Raw genomic sequence first — 17,975 nt, 5'->3', positions numbered from 1 at the left:
GCGGATCATTCACAATGTTTTTACGACACAAAAGACACAAATTCCTTGTTGCCATTCTGACCTAATTAGACCATGCACTGTAAGATACGGTGCTACGTGAGAACAATGACACATTCACCACCAGTAGATGGAGACAAACACCTTAAACTGGCAGGCAGAAAAAAAGAACAAAAGAAACATTACAGTTAAAACAAAATGATCTTGTTGCTACAGTAGAAGTAACTCCCCAAACAAATTAATGAACATCACTGCAATGAAAAGATATTCAGCTGAAGACGTTACATTGCATGATCTGTATTTTGTACACTAAAAACAATCACAGCATTATCCTATGACTGATGACTCAGTAAGATTTATACTGATCCAATGAAAGCAAACAACATTAATACTGTAGTTATTTGTAGCCATGCACTTCTTAGCTTTGTATAATGATTAGCAATGATCAACGGGGTCCCACCAATTACTGAAGTTCACAAACCACCTCTGTGATGGATACGCCACCAATACTTGCTCCACAGGAACAATTAGCCTGAGAGTACTGGAAAGTTCCAAAGCCGCCTCCATGGCCGTTCTTGTGGTAACGCTTCCCACAGGAGCACTTCCATTCCTGCTGGGGAATATTTTGGCCGTTTTCCTTTCCTAGTCGAACAAAGGGGGCCAGGTCCCACTTGTTGAGGCTCATCTTAATTGTGATTATTTCTTCCCTCTGGTGCTGTCCGGTTCGGCTGAAGAAGGACAACGAGGAAGCAACAAAGTTCCAAAACACTTCCACCATTTCAGGTCTTGGTACGGCCTTGTCTCCATTTGTGCTCGGATATGTAATTAATGCCGAGGAAACCCTGTGTTGTTTCTGATTGATTGATGCATCAGAGCAATTGTCATACTCTGTCGTGAGAGAGCTGAGCTGGTTACCTTCGCGGCACAGACCATAGACAGGTCCGTCCTTCAAGTTCTTTGCAGACTGTTTGTCACATAAACCAATGGTCCAGTCAAACTCTTGGGAAAGACTGACCATCCACCTCTGAAAGTTAGTAACTGACAGGATACTACGGATTAGAAGTGTGGCAGAGTATTGTCCCAGCTGGCTACTGTAGAAAACCTTCCTGCTGTCTTTGGAGAGTGACATGCCGGGGCCTAAAGTCTGCGGGTCAAAGATCAGGTCTGAACTAGTAGCAATGAGCTCCTGGTGGTTCTCTGGGTCAACCAGAGTCAACAGGGATCCCCAGAACTGGCCTGCTTGCTTCACCATTTTTTCACCATTCTGTCGTATCTCCTGAACCAGTTTGTCACGATCACTGCCGGGCTCCAAACCTTTTCTTAGATCCACAGCCTTGGCCTTCTCCACATCCTGATGCACCTGAGAATACATCTGCAGGAATCTGAAGGTGTCCTTCTCGTTCTGTGCTGCTTGCATGCTGGTCTTGCTGGTTTTGATAGACACCATACGAGCAGAGACTGAACTCTGGACACTGGTCAGGGCAATGTCACGCAGGTTAGTCACAGCCTCAATGAGACGCACACTAGAGCGACCCAGCTTCTCTCTTTCGCTCTTCTCCCACTTTTCCAGACTCACATTCTTATCATCAGTTTTCACCAGTAAGGCCTGCTGCTCAGCATTCAGCTTTTCCATGAGCTCTTTGTGGGCTGTGGAGAAGGTCTTCATGTTGTGCAGGCGGTGCTGGTCTTCAATGGCGCAGGAAACACACACACAGGTCATGTCATCCAAGCAGTAGTACTCCACAAGTTTGCCATGTTGTGGGCATTTAGTGGTCCCACATAAAGACATGGGTTCAGTCAGAGGATGAGTCTGTAGTAACACAGGAGTGGTCAGGTGGGCCTGGAGGTGCTGGACGCACATGGAGATCTCACATTTCATGCAGGTCTTCCGAGCCAGTTTCCTGTCCTCCTCTATGCACATGTCGCAGAGGATGACTTGTGGGTCCTTTTGTATATTGTCAGACATGTTTTCGAAAGCAGATCTTGAATGTATTGCTCTTATGTTTCGGTTGAATAAACTCCTCAGGTTGCCCTTGTAGACAAAATACTGGTTTGCCTGTCGCTGGTCAGTCAGAGTCTGGTGCGATGGCTTGAGCTGATCTCTCCAGCAGTATCATATCCTGGGAAATGAACTATGTACAGTGTACACACAAATGATTCTTTTGTAGCAGTACAATAGTGTCACTTGTTTGCCTACTGCTCATAAAACTGATATATAACCTTATCAGTAAAAAAGGATTAATAATCTACAGCAGGTTGTCAGGTTCAAGACACCTAGAACATTTAAATCATATACAAGGAAAGAAAGACAAAGGCATTAACTTAAGTTTTACTCGAGGAGAGTAAGCATAGATGCATTCAGTTACATCTCCTACTCACTCTGAAGTGCATCCATGCAGCCTCCTCTTTTTTATTCAGTTTAGGAGATTCCCTGTTACATAGTTTTCTAAGGGGTGGGGGAAGTATATACTGCTACAATAAGAAAAGAAAGAAAGTGGTGTTGTCAGGTCTATCTCGTGAGAGCGGCCTTGAGGCCAGCCACAACTCATGAGACCATCTGGTGCGGTGTCAGCCTGCCCTGTCGGTCACAGGATGGCAGGGTGCATTCCTGTTATTCTCACAGACACAAGTTTAATAACACACATACACACACAGCATTGCTGTGTACTTTAAAGGATACTAAGAACAAAACATAAATGGGATAACTTATGTACATTTTTATTCTAACACAGGTAAAACCTACACTCAGTTGCCAGTTTAAAAGGTACAACTAGCTAAAACTATTCAGCCAAACAATTCCTTTGATCATGAAAGTTATAATACTTTGCTTTTGTGGAAACTGTGTTAGAGGGGTACACTTTCTTGTCATTTTGGAGCTGTTGGATTAGCCTAGGTGTTTCTAATTGTACACTCCATCCATCCATCTCTCTAAAACACTTTCAACAAAAATTTATTGCAGGGCTGTTGTATAAGACTGCACAACACACAGCTAAGTGTACCTAATAAACTTGATGGTACATTTGATCAAATAATCCATATTTCGATCATCTTGTATTATTTTGAACGTCCCATCCCCATGTCATAGATAAACCCCGGGAGAATACACTTTATGAGATAACATTAAACTGCGTTCCTGAAGATGTGATCATTAAATTTACCAAACAAACTCTAGCTTAAGCAGTGTTCATCTATCTGGATCCACTGGGTGGTTTTACCATATGTATGGAATCAGCAGAAAAATCACCTGTCACCTTACAAGACATTTTTTTCTGAAAGGTAGGAACTCCAAATCATTCATGAGCTGAAGTTAGTGATAACTTGTGTTTTCTTGATACTGCCACAGAAAAGAGGATTAATTATAGGTTAGGAAAAATTAGCTAAATTGCTGTATTATAACAGCAAGCTAACCTGTCCTGTGCATTTTGCGCCTCACGCGGCAACCTCAAGGTTTGGTCTCTATTAGCTGCTGGGCCTCATATCATCCCTGTGTACTACGAACATGTGACAATCAGCTAGTTGATGTGATTACTGACATTTTTAACATATCACTGTCTCCCTGTACCTGAAAAGTCAGCAGTGTCTAGTCTAAATGACTACCGCCCTGTGGCTCTCACCCCCATGCTGATAAAGTGCTTTGAGAAAGTGGTTCTCCAGCACATAAAGAACAACATCCCAGCCAGCCTGGACCCTCACCAGTTTGCTTTCAGAACCAACAGATCCACAGAGGATGCCATCTCCACTGCCCTCCCTTTGGCTTTGTTGATTTCAGCTCAGCATTCAACACAATCTCCCCCATGAAACTGATTGGAAAATTTAGCACTCTGGGCTTGAGTGCCACACTCTGCAACTGGACTTGGACTTCCTCGCAGACCCCGGACAGTCACACCTCCTCCACTCTAGTGCTCAACACAGGAGCCCCCCAGGGCTGTGTGCTCAGCCCCCTCCTGTTTACTCTGTACACTCATGACTGTGAGGGGGGTGAATTTATTTAAGAACTCAGCGTTTAAATTAAAGGCTTAAAATTACGCATAATTAAGGACTTTGAGTTACAGGTGGGTGCCCTCTCAGGTGACTAGCAGCTAGGTGGTTCAGCAACCAGGCCTCATTTGGCTAGCCTCAGCTCCACCTCTTTGCCCATTTTTGGATTAGCCGGAGTTAGGTACTGCCAAGATGGCGACGGCCGGAGCCACCAGGAGCAGTCTATGGGAGCCACCCACTTTGAGCTTCACAAGTTTAGACTCATTATTTTTTTTCCTACCAGCTTACCCCCAGCACTCCCTCTGATTGGCTAGTACTCCTTCCTTCCGTCGGTTAGGTTGGGTTTAGGGTTAGGTATAGCCAATCAGAGGCAGAGTAGGGGTGGGACATGGCGGAAAGCTCGTGGGAAAGAAAACGAACGCTTCACAACGGCTCTTCAGAAACCTATGGGTGACGTCACGGACACTACAATTGTGCGCAGTGACGTTTCACGTAGGCTACTAACAGAAACGGTTGTAGAGTATCTTTGCTACTAAGCTAGAGCTTAGCTTAGCTAACGTTACCGCTAATGCTAACAAACTGACTGATGCGCAGACGCAGCTCAAACGGTCAGTGATGGTAATATTGTAAGTTACCGCAGACTCAGTTAGCCATTTTACAAATGTCAAGAAATTACATAACGTGTGACTTAGCAAGTTAGCATGTGAGTCATTATGAATTTTTACCCCAAATTATGCAAATGAAACACCAGTGCTAACGTTATTGCTTTAATATGAATTGGTCAATGATTTAATATAGTTAACACAAAATTAACATGAGGCAGTTTATTTTTAAGTTAAAACAGTAAGTTAACGTTACGTCAACCCTCGTTATATGTGCAGTATAGCAATGGAAAGTATTATTACCATAACTGTTAGCTAAGTTAAACTAACGTTACTAGTAACTTTGTACAAAATACGTTATAGACAAACAAAATATAATACATTATGGATTAAACTAAAATGCAGCATGTAAAGTTCAAATTATCTCTACCTAACACATTGAAATGCTGCATCTACATTAATACATAATCAAAAAGTGCAAGTATCTTGATAATTGCGGTGCTGCATGGCCGTCAGCTAACAATAAATAACACCTCTATTAAAGAGGTATTTATTTTACATCCTATGTTAAAGTGAAGGTTGGTGATATGGATAAAATCTTTTATCACAGTATGTGAGTTTATATTTCAGTATGTATCGTGATATGGCACATTTTCTGGAAGTTCAGTTGTGTTGCTTTATAGATAAAACAACTAGATAGAAATGTCTTTTTATGCTTATCCAGTGAAATCAACACCTGACAAATCAAGTACTTCATCAGATTGACACAAAAAAATCTAACTCACTGATTTGCAACGGTAGCCCACAATCGCCATATATAACTTATATAACTATATAAACTGTATTGAAAAATCTGTGACGGGTGACAAATTTATATTGTCTCACAGTATATGTTGCCATAATGTTAACAAGCAGGTTGGTTTCACATACATGTTCACAGGATACCAAGAAAAAGATGAGTGTGTTCAGATGATTACTTTTCAGTTTTTGTATTTTATTTTATTCTTTTAATGAATACTTATTTTTTTTGGGTATCAACCCTGTCTGTTTGTCTGCTCTTTGCAGGAGTCATTACCACAGATGAGAGAAATGAGGCAAAAGACACCTGGCGCTCGTGGAGAGACTCAGACTTCATCAGACATTAACTTTGCCCCAGTGGGGTTCAGTCTGAACCAGAACAGTGCAGTGTGTCTCCCCCTGGTGTCTGACAGTCAGAGGCTTATATGGGTACACTCAAATCAAATCAACCTACAGATCGATGGTGCAGCAGAGCTGGACAAGGCTTTCGACAGGTTTCCATATCTGACACAGAAAGAGACAGCTGCACTGGCGCAGCGCTGCTCCCTGCACCCAGACCAGGTGAAGGTGTGGTTTATGGTACAGAGGCTCCGCTATGGCATTAGCTGGGACTATAAAGACATCCACAAGGTTCAGATGAAGTTCAAGTCAAGTCGGGGAAAGGTAGAGCTGCACAACAGGATGGGGGAAGAGGTAAAAGAGGATACAGGAGAGAATAATACATGGAAAAGAGAGGTTAAAGAGTCTGGTGGGAAGAAGGCAGGAAAGGTTAGGGAGGAACTGAGTACAAATGAGCGAAGGATGATGGGAGAAAATGTGAGGGCTAATGAGCGATTGGAGAGAAAATTTAAGCAGGAGCGACTGATGAAGAAAATAAAGGACAGAGAAGTAGAAGAAGAGGAAAACAAAAGGAATACTCACAAAAAGCGGAAAAGGGTGACAGTGATAGACAAGATGGGAAAGAAGAGAATGAAGCAAGGAGATGAGGCTGTTGTGGAGAGAGCAGGAGAAGTAGAAATAAGAAGCGATAAAGTTGAGAGGGAGTCCACCAAATCCAAATCCACCCAGTTGGAGACAACACTTTTCACCAGAAAGGAAATGAAGGCAAAAGCAAACAAAAGATTACAGTCCGTCCAAGGCTGGCCTGCCGACAAGAGCTTTGTGGTGCCTGATGAGCCGCTGGATGCGAGTCCTCTGCTCATCCCCCTGTCTCAAACTAAAGCCTTTGATGGGCCTCCACTCACTGACAACAAGCCCCCAAATAATGGTATGACCCCTGTGAAAAGCAGCTTTGAGGGGAAAACAGAAATGAAGGCTAGGCTAGAGGGAGAACTGCATGCAGAGTCAACCAACTACAATGGTGCCGTCGCTGATTTTGGCAAACTGAAGGAGCTCATGGAAGTGAACAATAATCCTGTCGACGGTTGCACTCCGATCCGCTGCAATACAAAGACACACACTCAGTTGGCGATGATGAAGGTGGCATTCTCGCACTGCCAGTATCCAGACAGGGAGGAGTACAACCGACTGGTGATGCTGATTGGCGTCCCCCGCTACACGTTGATTCAGTGGTTCGGTGACATGCGCTATTATATCAAGAAAGGAAGGCCACGCTGGATGAATCAAGAGCAGTACAGCCAGGCGCTGGCCACCATCAAGTACCGGCAGTGCCTGAACGCACTGGCGAAGGCACAGCCAAGTGAAGGCGGCAGAAAAGCAACTTGGAAGATGAAGCTCGAAACGAGTGAAAGCTGTAGTGCGGATGAAAGCGTGCAGGTGCCTCCAGAGTAGAAATGATGCCACAGCCTGTGTTCCTGATATCCCACTGAGGGGAAAGAAGATTGATCATCTCTTAACATTTGAAAAGATGCATTAGAAGCAGTTCTATGACTTGAATTTGTTCGTTGTAATAGTTTAGGGTTAAGCTGTTTGTTATGTTGAAGTTTGAGAGAGCTTTTTTTTTTACACAGATACAAGACAGATTCTTGTAAATGTGCCTCTTCTTTCATATGGAATGCATTGTTATACTGTTATTGTGATTACTTAATATGTTTGATAACATGAATGCACAGTCTTTTCAAAAGATACTCATTTGCAATCTAGATACAATTTCACAGCGATGAGTCCCCTTGTGCTGTGCAGACGTTTTTTATTGTCATTCAAGTAAAAAACATTCATTGCTTGTTGTTCGAACATGACTCTTCTTATTAGTTACATCAAAATATTCATAAACTACAAATTAATGAGAACTTTTACAAAAAAGATAGCAGTGTTGCATATCAAATCACCTGTAATCTCAGAACGGATAGAAACAGAAGTTCACCTGCCAACGCATAATCCACACCAAATTAACAAAAATATAGTACAATTCTAGGATATTATGTAGAATATATTGCACAAAAAATAGAAAAACTATATTAATAGCTATGACACTCATTCTCATGTTACAAAGCTATCTTTGTTACTAAAGCGTTACAGATACTACCTTAACAGAAAAAAAAAGTATTTCCCCCCATTTTCAGGCAGTAAATGGCAGAACAACTATACAATACCATGGCTACCCAATGCTAGTTACTCTGTGTTACCACTAAATAGGTCTTGGCTCCGTCAGTTCCAGCTGGCTGTATACTCTGCCCTCTGTGGCTGCCAAAGGTCAGTGCCTTCGATAATGCGGCGGATCATGGAGGCGGAAGTAATAAGCAGGTGTCCAGCAGCATGTAGGAGGGTGGAGGCGACACGCAGGGCTTCTCTGAAAAACAGAACCGAGATAAAGTGTCATCAGTATAAGTACGTTTTTATCACTGGCATTGTGCACTAAATTTGGACTTTGAAAAAGCTTTTGCCTTCTCATCATCAAATTTTTATAACAAAGTATTTCTCATATCGTTTGAGGGAGAAAATAAAGGTTAGATTGACAAATAAAGGATGCAATGATGGAAAATACATTTACTCAAGTACAATTTCAAAGTACTTTATACTTCTACTCCACTACATTTCAGAGGGGATGACTGTGCTTTTTACTCCACTACATTTGCTTGACAGCCACTAGTTAATTTTCAGATTAAGATTTTACATAAAAATACAATGCGTTGTTAAACCAGTGGCTCCCAAACTTTTAGTCATGTGACCAAAAGCAGTGTCTAGTTTGGGCTCCTTGTCTCAACTGCAGATGCAGTTGTTAGCAGTTCCACCAAAGAGACATTTCCCTTCCAAACTTCCAATATTTCGCAAAAAAAGGGCAAAGATTAGGGAAACGCCAAAAAAAACACATACAAATTTGTGTAGCAGAACTTGTTTTTCTTTCCTCTCCCATTAATCATGTCACAACCTCTCAGATTGATCTTGTGACCCTTTTGGAGGGAGCCCAACCAAACCACTAGACTATATTTCCTGGCTGTATATAAAGTAGTTTAAACTAAACAGTCAAATACCACTTACGAATTGATAAATCAGTATCAACAATCTAATCGTGTAATAATATATCAGTCAGTCACAGGGGCGATTTTTCTGCAGAACGAGTACTTAAGACTCTTTAATGTAGCTTCTCTATTGTGTCTTTTTGTGATAACCCCCCCCCCCCTTGCCTTACCTGAGGACTTTCTTGGGCCCCAGACACTGAAAGTTAGCGCTCACAGAGTATAGGCCTTGGAATGTGGCTTTCACACTCAGGGAGCCAAAGACATCCTTTGGGCTCATCCTGTAAAGGTCAAAGGTGATGCGAGCTATGTCTCTCCCTGTCCGAGGCTTGTTGTGGTCTTGAGATCTGGGCATAACTGAACCCTGGGGTATCAGAGACAACAGACATATATCAAATATTTTGATGCATTAAGGGCCATTAAAGTGTATCATGGAAAGACACAGGAGCCATAAATTGGGTTTAAAGGAGCCTGTGTAAGGTATAACATGAATACATGTGGGGTTATACATACCGGCTGTGGTCTCCACGTCTGTCCAGGCTGCAGGGCCATGAGCATGGTGTTGTCAGGCAGGGACATGAGGAACTCGTCGGAGTCTACCTCTGTACCGTCCTCCTCACAAACCAGAGACAGAGACATTGCAGACAGGGACAGCAGCAAAGCCTGGCATACCTACAGCACAGATTCAAGTTGCTCTGGATTAATGTGCACAGCAGAAGAAAAAGACTTTGGAGGTTTAATTCACCCATTGATTTAAACTCTTGTTACACCATCACTGTCATGTTTCCAGCTTTCTCTTAGTGCAGTAGCTAGCACTTTATAATAAGGTTGAAAAACACATTCTTAAACTATGCATAACTAATGCGTGAATTATTACGATTTAGCGGATTAATTAATTAATGCCGGACGTATAAGTATGACAGAAAACCAGTATGGACAATAAGTGTTCGACCATTTATTAAGTACATGCATTTATTGATACATCACATTTTTGTCAGTAATTCCCAGCTGCATATAACAATAATTCTTCATAATGTAAAAATAATCAATTAACGCGACCTGGACCCAGATAAGCAACGTAAAATTGATAGATAATTAATTTTAGTTCAGGTTTAGATCAATTTTAGTTTAGTTTTTGTGAAATTGTTTGCTACAGGTCTGATGGTGCTGACTGAAACTCTACAAAAAGGATTAAATAGCCTCCGGCAGCACTGTTCACTGTCACAACAGTCTCACTTGTAGTTTATATATGTATAACGTCTGTTGACAGCACACAACCTACAAAAAATGTACAACTAATACTGTCTAAATGCAGGCAAGACAAATATTCAACACCTTTGGAGAGTAAATTTAAGACTTTTTAATACCTTCTAAGGCCAATGCTTTTCAAGCCCTGCAGATACCCTGTTTGTGACAAGTTGGAGCTTAATGGATCATCAGTAAATGAATGCTTACTCACAGTTACTTCACATATCGATATAAATGACAGCAAATTAGCTAGAATCCAGTTACATAGAAAATAGCATTTCAGACAAAAGCATTTGACCAGCCTCTCAGAAACCAGAACAGTACGTATTCTCATACAGTCTGGTGCTCAGATACAAAAACCTACATGTTACCGTTTAACTCCAAATGCAGCAACTTTAAATCGGTCAGCGGTTACACATATAATTTATATTCAAACTTTCTCAGAAGATTCGGTCTGGCCCTCGGCTACACTTCAGACATCTTATCTTTATACCACTGTGAGTGCAGCCCTGACTCATGACTACATGTGATCACATGTTTTTGACATCGTCAGGCTCTTGAGGTAATGGAACATCCTCTACAAAGATTTTAGACGAGATAACCATTACGTTTTAATCCACTTGTTGAAACATTGATTATTGACAGTTGTTTTTAGTGTTACCCAGCATTAAGTAATATTTCCCTCTTTAATGAGATTTATATTGTTTATATACATTTTTTTTCTTATTTGAACCTTTATTCTTTTATATTTCAAATTGGCCACCTTTTAGTACTTCCTTTTATCATAAATTTATCTTTTTACATTTTTCCTCTGCATTTTTATTATATTACATTACAATGTTTATTGTATTATATATACTGCAAGCAGCTTTACCCCGATCAGAACCTTTGCTATTATTTATTTCCATGATTTATCTTTTACAGTCACTCTCACCCTCTCTTTCAGTTCCTCCAGAGTCCCGGCTGTGATGCCCTTCCTGGTCTCCCTGTTGGGACAACACACTCTGAAAGGACGCTGTGGTGGAGACCACACTCGCTTGGTTACAGATCTGAGGAAAGGCCGGACAGAAAGGTAATTCAGTTATTATTCAATGTGTTGGATCCTCTGAGATTCTCACAGCAGACATTTTGACTTGTCGTAGCAGGAAAAGCACAGATGTAATAAAATTAACAACAGCTCTGTTCTATTCAAGTGTCCCAGTAAGCCATGACAGTGTGACAGTACCAGGACCCTGAAACTGAGGCAGCTAAATGGAATTTAGCCATCATTCATTTTATTACTTACACCTGTGTTTTCACATGTCAAAATGTCTTCTGTGAAAAAGGCCTGATCACTAGGTCACATTGTTTTTTCAACCCTTGTCTAGTGGATCCTCTTGTCTTTTACACACATTAATGCTGGTCATCTTTATTACCTGTACAATGCTTTCTCTGCATTAGATCAGATTCTGTCATCCACTTCCGTTGTAATATTGACTTTCACTCCTTTTATATGTTGCACTTGTTTGTTCATTTTGAGGTGAAATTAAGCAAATATTTCAAATCCTGTTTTTTCATACCTCACTGAAACTGTTGCCACCCCTACCTACCCATTATAACAGGCCAACACTTGAAAATGTCAGAATATAACATAGCTTAAAATGACATGTTATATCATTGAGTTAATTACTTACTTAAGCTTGGCGTACATTAATTTGGCGGCTCCAGCATCCGCACATTATTGTTAAACTAATTCTTCACTTACTTGAGGAATGAAGATGTGGTATCCATGCTCGTCAGTCTCTTGTTGTGTTTAGGTGTAACAAATTGTAATGTAATATCAGGACTGCTTGCGTTTGACTCAGCAGCTGGACTTTGCCCTGAGCCTGGTGATAACTCAGATACAGAACAACAGAGGCCAAAGTTCATCTCGCCTGTGTGTGTGTGTGTGTGTGTGTGTGTGTGTGAGAGACATCCTTTCTTTATCTGACCAGCTGAATTATTATTACCTCAATAGCTCGACTGATGCTGGATATTTGAGGTCAATACCAGTATTGATATTTGAGAGTTAAAAAATATGTTTTTATATGAATATATAACATAATTAAACAGTTTTTTTGATAAGAATCCCTTATATTTGTTTTTTCTTTTAAGAACAGTGACCACAATGTGCACTGATTTTGACATTTTACAGTTTAAAAGTAAAGGCATTAATGTTCTTTGGTGGACTAACTACTGTATGTAATGGTGGCTGTTTCTAAGTGCCTTCAGACATAATTCTAATAATTCTTGTTACTTATGGCTGACATATACAACCTTACTGAAATAAGCTCTAAGTGATATAGATATTACAACATCAATATCTTACAATATGAAAGAATCTTTTAAGCAATTTTATTCCCATTGTGGGGATATAAACTGTATGTTTACCGTATGTTTCTTAAATGTTTGTTTTTTAGCCTTTTCTCTGGGCCATTATCTTACAAACAAGTTTTAATTGGTACATAATTCGTGTCCATATGCTCTGGCATTCTTCACACCATTCCGCCTTACATTTTGTTGTTTTTCATACTATTTTTAACTATCATAACATATTTTTACACAAAGCTGTAAAACAGATGGGAGCAACCGTCGGATCTGCTACGTCATATCCTGGAGACACCTTTAGGTGCGCTTACTTAATATGTTACAGTGCGCGCGTGGGCGGAGTTTCTTGTTTGAACAGTTGTCTTTCATTCCAAATGCGCTAAGCACCGCCAATTCGGGACACCCAAAGTAAATATTTAACCGATTAATATTATTCCAGTGAAGGCGGGAGGATGAGAAGCAGAACTTGATAGAAGTGTTGTTAGCTTTGTGTCTAACGGGTAAACAACAGTAGCGAAACTGGTGTGTAACGCCAGGCTTCACCGGAGTTAGTAAACATCACCTCAGCAGCATTTCCTAAATAACTTTGCCTGGGTAAACTGATAGTTCCGCTTCAGCTTTGAAGCTTACTCGGGGGGGCTGTCTGTCGAAGTTGCTAAGCTATCGTTAGTTTCTAAACGTCAACTTTTGTTTCTTTTAACCTCCCTAGCTTAACCTAGCTGACTTTGACTGTTTCAGTGGAATGGCCACAAGAAAACCTAAGGAAAATGGTAAGTGGTTATAGCTGGGAGTACGTTAAAACTGGATGCGAAGGTTTTGATTTCACATATCACATCCCATATTGTAGTGGACATGATTTAACTTGATTAAGGTGGTAATTTAGGTTGTGGCAGGTGTGGAATAAATGGCAGACACAGCAGGGTAGATCAGTCAGTGCATCATGATCGGGTTGTGGCCAGTGGTGCAACATTGAATCAATCCATGGAGACGAGTGAAGCAGAATTTTTCAACCCTGCATGCTTTAGTCAGATTAGTTGCTCTGAATGTACCTAGGAGCCACTGTTATCTAATTATTTGCGCCATGCTTTGTCTCGTGCACAGATGCCAGCCTTCCTTTTGCTGCACTCCAGCTCCTGGCCCCGCCTGTGCGTCTGGTGTCTGCAGCCCTCTGGAAAGTGATGAAGCAGAGGGATGTGATGCAGTATGGGGTTTTGGAGGACTTTGTGACGTCAGCCTGCGAGACTGTCCCCGGGCTGCTCACCACGAGACACCAGGGCAAGCTGGCACTGGGGCTGAGAGGACGGGTGAGTTTACAGGAGAAGAGAAATGGGATTTTGATGTGTGACTCCCATGATGCCAGTCTCTTTTATTCCCCCCTCATATCTCTGTGTCAGAGTGTATTATTTTCCCTTCTGATAGATACATTATTACCTTTTTATATGTTTCAGTATTATATTCCTGGCATGACGTGTATGTATACATGCTGCACGGTTCATCAACCTTCACCTTCTTTTCAGTTAATCTTGGAGCTGTGCTGTACACAGCCGGATGAAAAGGTGATTATGCCACACCTGGAAAGGATCCGTGCTCCTGCTGCCTCGTCATCCTCCTCTGCTCCCGCTGTGGTAAATTTGATTTGATGTTCAGAATCTCACAACACACTGCATGTTCATTTTTGTCACTGTAAAGGGTTTGTAGGCTTTTATTCCAAACATTGGTACATTACAACCACCACCAGTAAAGCTTGGAGGTGATTACAGAATTAAACATCACAATATAATGTTTGACTCCATAGCTTGATAAAGGTGATATTACAATGTTTTTGGCATTACTATTGGTGTGTATAAATGTATTTAAACTAGTGGGTTGGGGTTACCTGGTATGTAAGAAAAACAATCATTAGTAATGTGGCTAACCAGATAGACCGTAATTTCACTTAAAACAATCAGATAATTATAGAAAATTGCATCCTTTAACTGTAATACAAAAAATAACTTTATGACATTACAATAAAAATAATAATGTCACAATGTGGATGTTACGTCAATATGATATTTGATCTCACTCAGAAGGTGTGTCTTTGCAAGGACTGCCTGATTGATTATAATGTTAAAGCAAGTATTCTTAAAATTTATTGTATATAAATTGAAAAGTATAATTTTTGCTATTTTGTCTCCTAGAGGAGGGATGTAAAAATTGTAAAAACAGTGGAAAGTTTCCATTCATTGGTTCACACGCTGCTAAGAGACCCAACAGAGAGAGAACAGTTCTTCAAGGTGAGTCTCTGTACTAGTGTTTTATTTGCAGTCGCACAGCAGCAGCTACTACTGATTTCAATCTCTATTGTGATCATTTCTCAGTTGATGTACGTAGGAATGTAACGGCCAAACAATTCTTATTCTCTCTTCTGATAGGAGGAGTTCCCTCTGGATTATGGTCCAGAGTTTGACCAGGAACTGGAGAAGCTGCTGTGGGAGTTTTTGATTCGACTGGACCAGTTGCTTCCAGTTCCCAACCTAGCTCAGGTAGTGGGTGCTTCGGAGAGCAGCTTCCCTTCTTCTGTCACAAATTACACCTTGTTTATTAATGCTCTTTGTTTTTACTATAGCTAGTAATCATCTAATGATGCCAGCTGACAAAATTGGATTCAACATGAATGTTATTTTGAAAGATTATATATCAGTAATTTATCTCCAGACTGTGTCGTGGCTCAGTGATGCCCCCCCTGTCCTGGAGGAGTGTGCGCGGGCAGCCACCCAACCCCAGCTCCTAAAGATATTGCTTCAACATCAAACCTGTCTGGGTCATCTGGAGACTGCAGGTAGAACTGGATAACTTCTTAGCTTCTTGCCAGGATGACTGTAACAGTGAGGCCCTCACTATCCACGTGTTGTTGTTTGCTTTTTACAGCATCCCTCCCTCCAAACATGGGAGACTCCATCCTGGCTTCACTCTCTCTGCCACCCTCTGGAAGAGTGCCTTCAAATGAGCAAACGGGAGCCAAAAAGTCTGCTATGGACCAGTCCAATGGCACACAGACCAGAGATAAAACACCATTTATTAAACCTGTTATTGGACTAATATCTAATGAAGACTTACCAGTTATGATCTCTGCCAATAAAAGGACACTGAGAGGTGACGATGCAACAAACGAGCACTTGGACCCAAAAGAGAACTTGAAATTCACTGGGGTTAAACAGAGACAAAACCCCAGAGGTGATGGAGTGAAAGAGGGTGGAGAACAAGTGGAGGAGGAGAGTAACGCGCCAAAAAGAAGCAGTGGAATTAAACGCAAGCAACCTGACAAAAGAGAAAGTGAATCCGATGAGGAGGAAGAAGAGTTAGGCATGACCAGATCGAGGGAAAAGAGGATAAGCAGGAGTTTGAGAAATGGAGCAAGCAGGCTCAGGCAGGGTGGAGGTGACCAGAGTACAAATGAGAGCGGAAGAAACGAGGAGTGTAACGGAGCAGTCCTGGAAACTTGTGTGACCTGTATGGGTGTCAAAAGTCTGCGCCTCCCTGAAGATCCATCCGTCCGCTCCATGTTTGTCTCTTGTCTGAACAGCCAACCCAGAGTTATTATTGAAAAACTGTCACTGACTTCTGCTGACAGGACTGATAGAGGAGGAACATCCTTACAGAAACAAAAACAGCAGAGTCAGAGGAGGACGTCGCCAGTCAAAGCACATAAAAGCACGAGCAACCGACCTCAAAAGCCTGACTCGGATTTTCCTGGCCTGGACGATAAAGAGTAAGAGACATGGAAATGCAGTACGCCTTAGCATTACGTCAAGTTTGTATTGCAAGAACTCGGCCACTAGCTTTAAAAACCTGCTAAGTTACATTATGTGTTCTGGATTTTGTTAACTAGCTTTTTCTTGGATTCCTGTGTCGTACATTTTTATTAAATGATGAACGTGTTTTAAACCAGTGATCACTGCAGATCACTCCAGAAATTTTAAGTTCACGTGACAGGAGCTTATTGGGCCAAAAATATACTGCTGAATAAAATAAATAGATGAAGTTACATTAGTTGTAGACACTTAATTCTACTAGCATTGTAGACTGTGGTTCAAACCCTACAAATACAATAAAAACTGATTTTAGTTCAATGTTTCTGGTTTCATTTGGTTTTTCTGTCTCTCTGTAGTGATTAAAATGTTTGTACTCTATATTGTCCTTTTTTAAAATTGCAGATCCTATAAAGAGAAACTAATTTGTCATTTAGCTGCATTTCAAAGTTTCCTGGTTGTCTTTAGACTTAAATTATAAATGTTAGCAGCTTAGTTAAGGATTTTCCTGTCTTTTACCATTCACCAGCTATTGAAACTCTGACTTAATGGTTTAATTAATTGTTTCTACCTGACAGAAATCATCCTGTATTACCGAGTATAAGCAGCTCTCCGTCTCAGCAACGGAGTAACACAGGTGATTCAACAAATCATGTAAATTGAATGCAGGGAATTAAAAAAAATATTATTTTTATTATTTATTTATTTTTTAAATCACCTGCACATGTTTCAGTTTAACTTTTAACTTTTATGTTTAGAGACGCTGGCCCTTCCAGGAGACGGTGAAGACTACGTAGCTGATTCTGAGGATGAGGCGACAAAGAACTTCAAAGGCAGGGTATGTATTCTCAAAACATTAGATATCAGGGTTTCCATGGGCAGTGAAAATCCTTGAAAATGTGTCCATTTTAAGGGGGCATGCCTTAAATGTTTATGAAAATAGACGGATAGTCTTAAGAACTTGATTTATTAAAAAAAAAGAAGAAATCTGGCATTGAGATTCATCCTGGGGAATATTCTATTGCGGAGATGATTTCACCACAATTTCTTTATGTAACATGATTGTAGGTTAATAAAAAATGATTGTTAATGCCTCTATAATGTGCACATTTAAGCTTTAAACTTTAAATTGAAAATGCCACAAACTACAGTCAGTTTTAAATATTGGTAACTTGGTTCTGTCGTCAGTGTTTCCTAACTGACTCTGCCTCCCTCAGCTGTTTATGAAGCGCTACTACAAGACCAAACACGGCACATATGTTCCCACTCTGAGGGAGTACTGGAAACCCAGGATGACACGGCAGGCCTTGTCGTCTGCTGGCAGCAAACACAGATGATGAAATGGATTTTCAAAGTCTGGTGTTGGGGAAACTAACACCAGAGAAATTCCAGAGGACTTTGACTGTAGCTAAGTTTTCTCCAGCAGTTAGTGACAGAAAAGCCAAATATATTTTTAAATGCACCAGCCACTGTGGCAGACAGACATTTATATTAGTTATCTTTCTCATGATGTTAATATTTCATTGTGGCCGAATCAGATTGATTTTTAACTTGAATAAGTGGTCTTTCATCATAGAAAACAAGCCTTGAAATGCCATTGTCACTGATTATGGGCACTGTCATGCAAATAAAACTGTTATTTTAAATTGTCACTGCTCATTTTGCTTGTAAATAAAAAACAGACAATATCTGGATTGTCTCTTTTTCAAATAAGTAACATTTATAAATATTTTAAACCTGTAATATGGTCAGCTAATAAAGGTTTTTGACATTGCTGTCATTTTGTATGAGAAAAATGT

General features: G+C 40.7%; 4 protein-coding genes across 10 annotated transcripts; 2 read left to right on the top strand and 2 right to left on the bottom strand.

Annotated features, from left to right (window-relative positions):
* Positions 1-460: 460 nt before the first annotated feature.
* On the bottom strand, positions 461-1,963 carry si:dkey-183c6.9 (tripartite motif-containing protein 16). Its single transcript, XM_044185045.1, has one exon. The coding sequence runs from the start codon at positions 1,961-1,963 to the stop codon at positions 461-463; it is 1,503 nt and encodes a 500-aa protein (XP_044040980.1).
* A 1,777-nt stretch (positions 1,964-3,740) lies between these two features.
* Positions 3,741-7,650, top strand: homezb (homeobox and leucine zipper encoding b). 4 transcript variants are annotated; one of them, XM_044183566.1, is made up of 2 exons: positions 3,741-4,448; positions 5,643-7,650. In XM_044183566.1, exons 1-2 carry the CDS (start codon positions 4,422-4,424, stop codon positions 7,164-7,166), a joined length of 1,551 nt encoding a protein of 516 aa, XP_044039501.1. In that variant the 5' UTR covers positions 3,741-4,421; the 3' UTR covers positions 7,167-7,650. The 4 variants fall into 4 exon arrangements, with proteins under 4 accessions (XP_044039501.1, XP_044039503.1, XP_044039502.1 ...); XM_044183568.1 differs by having other exon boundaries at positions 3,742-4,601; XM_044183567.1 differs by having other exon boundaries at positions 3,743-4,583.
* On the bottom strand, positions 7,508-11,936 carry cideb (cell death inducing DFFA like effector b). The gene is made up of 5 exons (XM_044183571.1): positions 11,784-11,936; positions 10,974-11,088; positions 9,305-9,463; positions 8,965-9,155; positions 7,508-8,124 (listed from the first exon to the last, which is right to left on the bottom strand). The coding sequence occupies exons 1-5, from the start codon at positions 11,807-11,809 to the stop codon at positions 7,983-7,985; spliced, it is 633 nt and encodes a 210-aa protein (XP_044039506.1). The 5' UTR covers positions 11,810-11,936; the 3' UTR covers positions 7,508-7,982.
* An 875-nt stretch (positions 11,937-12,811) lies between these two features.
* Positions 12,812-17,864, top strand: tinf2 (TERF1 (TRF1)-interacting nuclear factor 2). 4 transcript variants are annotated; one of them, XM_044183406.1, is made up of 11 exons: positions 12,814-12,979; positions 13,095-13,155; positions 13,487-13,689; positions 13,903-14,010; positions 14,566-14,661; positions 14,800-14,910; positions 15,083-15,206; positions 15,296-16,136; positions 16,755-16,813; positions 16,935-17,014; positions 17,394-17,864. In XM_044183406.1, exons 2-11 carry the CDS (start codon positions 13,128-13,130, stop codon positions 17,511-17,513), a joined length of 1,770 nt encoding a protein of 589 aa, XP_044039341.1. In that variant the 5' UTR covers positions 12,814-12,979; positions 13,095-13,127; the 3' UTR covers positions 17,514-17,864. The 4 variants fall into 4 exon arrangements, with proteins under 4 accessions (XP_044039342.1, XP_044039341.1, XP_044039345.1 ...); XM_044183409.1 differs by having other exon boundaries at positions 12,830-12,932; XM_044183407.1 differs by having other exon boundaries at positions 12,812-13,155.
* Positions 17,865-17,975: the final 111 nt, after the last annotated feature.

Source organism: Siniperca chuatsi, linkage group LG22 (genome assembly GCF_020085105.1).
Source record: "Siniperca chuatsi isolate FFG_IHB_CAS linkage group LG22, ASM2008510v1, whole genome shotgun sequence".
Lineage (NCBI taxonomy): Eukaryota > Metazoa > Chordata > Actinopteri > Centrarchiformes > Sinipercidae > Siniperca > Siniperca chuatsi.
This window is presented reverse-complemented; position numbering and strand designations above follow the sequence as displayed.

Coding starts and splice junctions, on each gene's coding strand:
- cideb (XM_044183571.1), bottom strand. CDS start 11,809: ATGGATACCACATCTTCATTCCTCAA. Junction 11,089..11,783: donor ACCACATCTTCATTCCTCAA/GTAAGTGAAGAA, acceptor GCCTTTCCTCAG/ATCTGTAACCAAGCGAGTGT. Junction 9,156..9,304: donor AGACGTGGAGACCACAGCCG/GTATGTATAACC, acceptor CTGATACCCCAG/GGTTCAGTTATGCCCAGATC.
- homezb (XM_044183566.1), top strand. CDS start 4,422: ATGGGTGACGTCACGGACACTACAATT. Junction 4,449..5,642: donor ACGTCACGGACACTACAATT/GTGCGCAGTGAC, acceptor TGCTCTTTGCAG/GAGTCATTACCACAGATGAG.
- si:dkey-183c6.9 (XM_044185045.1), bottom strand. CDS start 1,963: ATGTCTGACAATATACAAAAGGACCCACAAGTCATCCTCTGCGACATG.
- tinf2 (XM_044183407.1), top strand. CDS start 13,128: ATGGCCACAAGAAAACCTAAGGAAAATG. Junction 14,662..14,799: donor AGAGAGAACAGTTCTTCAAG/GTGAGTCTCTGT, acceptor CTCTTCTGATAG/GAGGAGTTCCCTCTGGATTA. Junction 16,137..16,754: donor CCTGGCCTGGACGATAAAGA/GTAAGAGACATG, acceptor TCTACCTGACAG/AAATCATCCTGTATTACCGA.